Source organism: Atta colombica, unplaced genomic scaffold (genome assembly GCF_001594045.1).
Source record: "Atta colombica isolate Treedump-2 unplaced genomic scaffold, Acol1.0 scaffold127, whole genome shotgun sequence".
Classification (NCBI taxonomy): domain Eukaryota; kingdom Metazoa; phylum Arthropoda; class Insecta; order Hymenoptera; family Formicidae; genus Atta; species Atta colombica.
In genome coordinates this window covers 159322-167821 of record NW_017259214.1, presented here as the reverse complement: position 1 = coordinate 167821, position 8500 = coordinate 159322, and the positions used below count along the sequence as shown (strand labels likewise).

Sequence of the window (8500 nt, the reverse complement as noted above, 5' to 3'; positions counted from 1 at the left end):
AATCCATATATTAAATTAATTGAAATATATGTATTTTAATATTATTATTGAATTAATAATTTATATTTTTTTTACAAATTCTATATTTCTTCAAATTAATTTAATATATAAAATTATATATAGGTTTCCATTTTCTGTATTACTTTAGAATATGTTATACTGAATATATTTCAAAGTGCAAAGTGTTTGTACGAGTCCCATTAGGTAGATGATTAATGAGTCGCGTAAGACACTCGACGAACAAGTAGGTAGACTGGCTACTGCTGGTTGGCCCTAGGGTTTTTTGTAGCTTTTTTTTGAGTTTTATAGTGTAAGTCCAGTGATGGTCTTAGTGGTGTCGTACTCGTGATAGATACGCGCCGTGAATCCCCGACAACGAGTTCGTCGAGTGACGCATGTCGCGTTTAGTGTCAGCAAGGCGTGAGATTTAGATTAGAAATTCCTCATCAGTGAAAAATCCAGAGTTTACCAGCTTCTGAAGCATTTTCTTTTCTTCCTTTGTCCTTTCCTCCGAAAAAAATTGAGTTCCGTTATCTTCCATCGTCAGCAAAGGCATTTCTTCAAAAAGAAAAAGAGAATGGAAAGTCAACTTGTGATACGTAATATTGAGGATGTTCAAGATTGATGCATATTGATTTGCAAAAAGCAAGAATCTGAAGAACTAAACGGAAGTTCACTTCCTGAAGAAGAACATCGAAGAAACACGGATAATTGATGATTATGTGGATTATCCCAGCTGAGAGTGAGACGATCGAAGGCGTTCCCCGTAAAATTCGAGATAAGATCCTACATTTTTTTTGTCTTAAAATAATCTTTCTAAATTATAATTAGCGTTTTACATCTTAATAAACATTTTTAGCTTAACTGCTTAAAACTAGAGCAACTTTCAGGAATGAAAATAGCAGAAAAGCATTAATTAAAGTTACTAAAATTAAACAGACGCATAACTTGCGTTGATGTAATTAATTTTAGTCAATTTCGCGAGACTTGGTTCAGTTTCAAGATAGAGATAAAGCGGGGAATGCGTTTTGATATGTCTAACAGGGTGGTAGGACAAATGTCGATCGATCGAAACGATCATATTATACAATGTAAACATGTTGCAGCATCATTTATTGTGTATACACGCAAACACAAACATACACGTGCACAATACAATCATCTTTACCTCGCAGTAGTGGTTAATAGAGATTTGATCCATAGGAGCATAGGAAGCTTCGTCCTGGCGAGGTGCTGGACGAGCGAAAGGTGAGATAAATCGCTGAGAGAAAAACGCGGAAGCGAATGTCTCGTCTGCAACCCTTACTCGACTACCAAATGCACTTCTACTTACTTTTCTCACACACTCTTTCGTACACTATACTCACTGGAGTATCGCGCAAAGAGAATCCGTACTACGGAATAAATAAAAAAGAACTAAATAGTTTAATGCAATTTTTTAATGCAATTTTATTATTAATGGTGAAATCTTTCCGATTGTCTTTGCTCGATTTTGCCTGCTCCTTTTACTACTATTTACTTAATGTGGTCGTATTTTATGGCACGAGTCGTCCTGAATTTAATCACGCACATTTTATAACGATAATGGTTTGATTTCGATTAATGAATAAATTTCACATCGAAAGCAAACAATTAAATTCTCGACGATGACGTGTAAACTTTGGAAAAGTTTCAGCATCCTTTATTTTAAAAAAATGTATTTCTTTTTTTAACATAATTTCTTATAATAGACATTTTGGAAAATTAATAAATATTAATAGATATTTTGGAAGATCTTGTTTAATTTGATAAAATAAAAGATGTTGGAGCAATATCTCGCACGTGCCTTTCGACATACGTAATCCAAAATCGTAAAGCGAGTAAAAAACGAATGCATCTTTGCACTTGGCACGGATCTGTTGCAACCGATATGCATATTCTGATGATAATAATAATAATAATAATAATAATAATAACAATAATATTAATTGATAATGCGAGATGAGAGAAGTGAAAGAAGTCAGGGATTATTCGTGTGCATGTTAATCACTCGCATATGAGATTTTAAATCTTTCCTGGCTTACATCTTTATCCAATAGATCACTGGGTGATCTTGGCAAGCACTGTGCCGTTGTAGATAGACATCGACGCTAATAAATATCTTGAGTAGCGCGACAAGATGTGTGAATCATGTCTGACGATCAAGCTTCATCGTTCGTGTGAAACACTTATTATTTCATTTCTGTTAGTTGAATATACATTACTATCAAATTTAAATTATTATCTTGCATACTAATCTAGTAAATTCGAACATTTTGTCGCGCAAAAGTGAAAATCCCAAGAATTTGATTGGACTCGAACGAATTTATATGGGTTGTTCTAAAAATCTCCTCTGAATTCTCTTGTGACGAAATTTTAAACATCAATATATTGAAGGTATTTATGAGTGTAAATAATAATTTCATTAAGATAATGTTGCGATTTTGTAACTAGCCACGGATACACCCTTGCTTCTCTTTAATCGATTATGTTGAACCTTTATGTAACCTTGTAAAAAATCAATAATTGTATTAAAATAATTATATTAAAAAGTTATAATAAATTTATGAAATAGCGATTATATAAAACCGCAATTAAATTATAGTTCAAAATTGTTATGAAATTCATATGAATATAATGAAGATGTAACAGAGGTTTGAGATAATCGACATGCAGTTTTCAGATTATTCTTACGAATGGCGATTCATTCTTTAAAAGATCCGTCTCTTTCATACGATCACATGCAATCTGGTTGCACCTAAACTCACTGACGTATTAGCTGACAACGCGCACCGCCGAATCGCACTGTTCTGTCTAGCAATGCACCCGCAGAAATGCAAACGCACAAGCTGTCGCAACGTCGGTAAGGCGAGCCTCGAACAGCCCCCATTTGTGTTCGTCTACCGCGATTCTTCCTTGTTCCTTCAATCTCAGACTTTTATTTATCCGTGTCCTTACCGAGTCTCTGTCCTAAGCAAATAATCAAAAAGCAATTCCGTTTTAATTCGGCAAAAAGAGCCAATTCTTGCCCCTTAACAGAAATAGCGAAGCCAGCACGCAGGAGCATTTTTTGTCTTCCATTTTCGAAATCAGCGCTTTTTGTCAACTGTTTCTGTAAAAGAGGAAGAGGTATTTTAATGTCCGTTCTGTATAAATCTATCGGGAAACTTTAACAAAAATCCGTGTTAATAAAAGCGACAAAAGGAATATCTTTACGATGACGAGCAATCACTTGACCCTCATGTGTTCGTCTCTGTGATTTTTGCAGTTGGGAAAGTTACGGCCCGGTGAGGTTTTCGAAACAAAGGTGAGATTTGTGTTCGCTATAACACAAAGCTTACCTGCTCAAAATACTATACCAGCAATCTTTCGTATCATGTATTGTTCTGTCTTTTTTCTTTTTTTTTTGTCTTACGGACACCGACCGCCCTTTTTGGATTTTTCTATTTTTTTGCGCCCTCCCCCCCTCAAGCTCTTATATTTTTAAGCGTCGATTTTATTTCCTTGTTCGCCTACAGAAAGACAAAATAATAAAAGCCCAATAACTAAAACGAAAACTAAAAACGTACTTGACGAGGGAAGTCCCCGATGAGAGAGGCAAAAGCAACGCTACGCGTTACCACGGGATGGCAATAATAATATTAATAACAATAACGACAATATATGACGATGATGATATTAATAATAATAAAAAACATAATTCTGATGACATGTTTTTAACTGAAGTTTTTGAAGTTGCTGCTGCTGCTGCTGCTGCTACTGTAAACACGCTAGCCGCTATTTTCTCAACCATTTGCGGTTTATTACCGTAATTTTTAATACCGGTTTAATATCTTTTAATATTATAATATATGTTCGTGAGAGCATATTGGCAAATAATTTACTGATCAATAATTTGAGTTTTCTTTTCTCTCACATCGAAAAATGAATCACTCCCTCCCCCTATTATATTGAACACTCCCAAGATAAGAGCCCACTTTTTATGGAACCCCCCCTCAGAAATAAAAAATTCTAATCTCTCTTTGCCCACCCCTTTTATGTTTCTATTTCTGTTTCTATCTCATCTTTTATTTTTTCACGCACCACACACAGACTAAGCCCGGCCGACTAGGCGCGCTGCCAGAAAAAGAGGTTAGCACAATATCTCTGTTGTGCGTGTACGCATATGTATATTTTTATATTATTTTGTACATACATTTACATATACGTTATCTACGTTTATATATACGTTATCTCGATATTATTTTCTTGTTTATTGCGTGCTTAAAATTTGAAAATTGTTTATACAGGATATTTTTGAATAGCCTCCAAAAATCTACAAAAATTGATAGATCTAAAAGATCTTGATTGATATTAATAGAGAGATTATTATTTATTAATAAAATTCTGCTTAAGATTATTATTCATTCTAAATAAAAAATTTTATCAAAATTAAGAGATCAGAAAGGAAAGTTTTCTTACGGCGCAAAGATCTGTCGATTTTTCTTTACCTTATCTTTTTATTAAAAAGAAATCAGTATTAATATGAGCAAAGTTTTTGGATGTTATTCTATAAACCTGTATGTTCTATAAATATTTATCTTTTGCAAAGAGCACTTTTTCGCGAATAGTCAACGTCGACGAAATGCGCTTGCAGGTGGCGATTTTTTTTACATTGCATCGATTTATGTGCGAACTTTGTAATTAAAATTAAAAACATGAATCGGTTCAATGTGTAACGCCTGAAGGAGCTCATTGCGGCCGCGTTGCGGAAATTCTGCTTATTAGTTCGAGCGGATACACCTGTACATTTTATGCGGCTGTATAGATGCAGTTTAGATGCAGTTTAGATTATAATGGTGGTAAGAAATTGGAGTTAATTTACATTATAAATAATCCATGGAGAAAGCGGAATTGCTGACATATTTTTTTATCAATCTCAATTTTGAAAAAATTGTTTGTGCGAGATCTACCACCATTAAAAATTTAGTAGTTGCAGTACGACTCAGTATCAGACTTGTCGCAGTAGTGCAACTTTATTTTAGCGTCCACGGTATCCTACGAATAAAAGCAATTTTATTTTAGCGTCCATGGTATCCTACGAATAGAATGTTTAAAAATTTATTCCAAATAAAATTATTTTTATAGAAATACCTCAATTTAATATCTAATAATAAAATTGTTTTATTGTTTTTTTATTGCTAAAAATAATTTATTATTTATATGAAATTATTTATAAATTGTGGTGAATATATCTTATAATTAATCATAATAATTTGTCCTTTTATTAAAAGATTGACGTCGAAGAGTTCAGTTCTCTTCTGCAATTCTGCATATCGCTGCGATAGATTTGAAACTGAGCAGTTTGCTCCTATATGTCAAAGATATATATATATGTGTGAAATAACTATTTATGTAGAATTTTATGTATAGGTGTAAATATTCATCGTGCTCACACTATATGTTAAATAGATTCGATCGAAATATTCTCATTCTCATCGTCACGAATACGATGTCGCTTTTTGAAACATTAAACATGTTCCATTATCTCATCATTCCGATTTATAAATGTACGGCATCGTATTTGTACATATCGTGTAGATAATGTGTCTCTTTGTAAATAATCCTGATAACTGATTTTCCCATTAGACGAATATTCGAACGGCAATTTAATTGACGAGGATCAGATTGGTTCACGGAGTAAGCAATCATTTCATCGCCAAAGCATAAAAATAATCTTTCATGTCATACACATCACATTGAATTCACGTATCATTCTCTTCCTCAACTTTCTGTATCTTTTATTAATTTTCTTCTAATGTATTTTTAGTATTCTAACGACGACTTGTAAGACCAAGAACATCGTTAATGATGTCCTTATCATGCCTTAGATTGCCATAGATTTAAAAAAAAAGAATTTTATTGCACTAGTAGGAATAACATAATGTATGTATAATAATATAATAATAACATAACATTGCAAATATTAAATTTAATATTGTATTTTTTTATAATTACAGAATAGTTCTTTATTTTGAATTTGTATCTTTATTTTTTTCTGTAAAGTTGTCCCTTCTTGTGCAATTTAATCCCGTCTAAAAGTTTCTTGACTGACGACTATTTTATGTAAATAATGATTAACTAACTTCGGCTTTAAATTCTCATTCCACGCGTAACTTGTGATTCATATTTTTACTTTGCGATTCACACCTCATGGCAAATGCGTTTTGCCACAATTTCACGAATTGTGCATCGACGCACAAATATCACATCTTCATTATCGTATAAGAACATCTATTTCACCAACGGAAGAGCATTTCTCATTTGTTTCTAAAGTTGAAAGCAGGAATGATGCAAAAATGTCTATAAATAGATTTTAGTATCATTTATGATTTCTATTACCAGAATGATTTTACAAATGTTTAAAAAATATTAAAATTTTATGTTTTCCTGTTTTCATCAATCTTTTCATCTGATTAATATATTCCCTTTCTATTTCCTTTGTCCGACTATACGTATTCAAGGGATTCTTACACGTTCGATTAATTATTTATCACAAATTATTTAAGATATTTTCTTTGCATGCAAACGAAGATAAACATGTAGAAATGGAAGGCAAGTAAGTTGATTATACAAAATTTCTAAAATAATTTGTTAAAAAATATAAATGTGAAAATAAAAATTTAATTAAATTGAAGATTAACAATAATCGCTAATCCTTCAAAACACCTGTTAAAATTAAATAAGAAAACCTTGAAATCGTAATAGCTATTTACAATTAAAGAATTTATGAAAGTCGGAAAGTGAAATTACCCATGTTTATTGATCCCATCTTGCTAATCAATGTATTCTGACAAGAGGATGTGTTTTAGAATTGTCACTAACATTATTGAAACTCACTTGATTTAGTGACTAACACAAAGTCACTAATGCGTGAAACGTAACGCTGATTAATAATGTAAATTAATTTTCAATGTAAATAACGTTAACTCACAATGATTAAATGTAAATAAACGTAAGTAATAATTAAAATGTACAAAATATGCAAAATCGCATGAGCGCTGCAGATTTTTCAAACGACAATGGCGATTTCCATTTCTTTGCTTTTTTTTTGTTAGTTTCTATTTTGCAAGAAATAATTTTAAAAATAATAAAATTAATTTTTATTGTATTGTTACAAAAAAGAAATAGGATGTATTTGTAAAAAATAAGTAAATATTTATCTAACTATCATTTTTTATTATTAGGTATGAATCATTTATTAACTACACAGATCATGATTTGCGTTTCTTTGATTACATTGATTTATTAAACTCAAATTTAAATTATATGATCAGCAGAAGTCGTCGCGCGTTATGCTTTAAATATTCTCGCTTTTATTTAAATGCTTTTCAATGTCAATATTAAATACGATGGCAAAGTGTGTATAAATTTGATCACATTTTTATTTGAATGGCATAGCGTCGTCGTCCGAGTACAGCGGACATCAGAAGACCCAGCGTGGCGGACCTCGAGAATAGAATCAATTTACCTAGTACACCTCTGCGAGATGTTGGACCAGCTGGACCACCCCAGATCGTCGATGTTCAGGAATCGTACTCTGCTGTCGAAGGTAATGCATTTTGCTCTTCAACCCATAGAAAACTTATAGAAAATTTTTTTTTTAATTAATATATGTAATTGCAGCAATAATAAATGTCTTACAACGTAAAATATTTTTAATAACATATTCTTGTTTTAACAATATTAATTCTATTGGCATTCTTTTTATAGACTCGACGGCATATCTTACCGTCGCGGTGGAAGGCACGCCCGCGCCAACTTTCAAATTCTACAAGGGTATTACCGAGATCATCGAGGGTGGCCGCTTCAAGTTCCTCACTGACTCGGAGACCAACACGATCACCCTCTGCATGAGGAAGACGAAACCCAACGACGAGGGCACTTACAAGATCGTCGTGAGCAACATCCATGGCGAAGATTCCGCCGAGATGCAGCTCTATGTTTCCGGTGAGTCAATTTAATACTCTTATAGTCATATAATTTATCATGTATCCGAAACGCAATCTTTGTCTTAGCATGATGTCCAGTTAATATAGATCAGTAACTTAATCCTATAAAGCTCAAACATCACACAAACATATCAAACAAAAAATAAGAACGAATTGTGTTTTTTTATTTTATTTATTTACATTTGAAAAATTTAGATATTATATACTTACATCATATTTAATTTAAATTTAATATAATTTCTATAATTCTAATATTTAAAATATGTACGTTAGTGATAACACAAAATTTGCTTTACTATTTTTAATTTGTTGGATGAATAATGACAGACGCCAGTGGCATGGACTTCCGTGCTATGTTGAAGAAGAGGAAATATCAAAAATGGGCGCGAGAAGAAGCTGAGCAAGAAAAAGTAGATTTGAAGGAAGTCGAGAAGCCCATGCCGGCATTGAAGAAAGTAGAAAAGGTACGTTTAATTCTACATACAACACAC

The 8500-nt window shown here is 32.4% G+C and overlaps 1 protein-coding gene across 24 annotated transcripts in view; it reads left to right on the top strand.

The window, feature by feature from the left end:
* Nucleotides 1-8500, top strand: part of LOC108684199 (twitchin) — a 105061-nt gene that overhangs the window by 39373 nt on the left and 57188 nt on the right. For 19 of the 24 annotated variants that reach the window (XM_018188392.1, XM_018188399.1, XM_018188391.1 and 16 more), the window contains 6 exons: nucleotides 1204-1248; nucleotides 3287-3325; nucleotides 4111-4149; nucleotides 7459-7609; nucleotides 7771-8007; nucleotides 8337-8473. In XM_018188392.1, coding sequence (XP_018043881.1) covers nucleotides 1204-1248; nucleotides 3287-3325; nucleotides 4111-4149; nucleotides 7459-7609; nucleotides 7771-8007; nucleotides 8337-8473 — 648 coding nt within the window. The remainder of the gene's footprint in view (nucleotides 1-1203; nucleotides 1249-3286; nucleotides 3326-4110; nucleotides 4150-7458; nucleotides 7610-7770; nucleotides 8008-8336; nucleotides 8474-8500) is intronic. The other 5 variants (XM_018188400.1, XM_018188375.1, XM_018188379.1 and 2 more) reach the window with 5 other exon arrangements.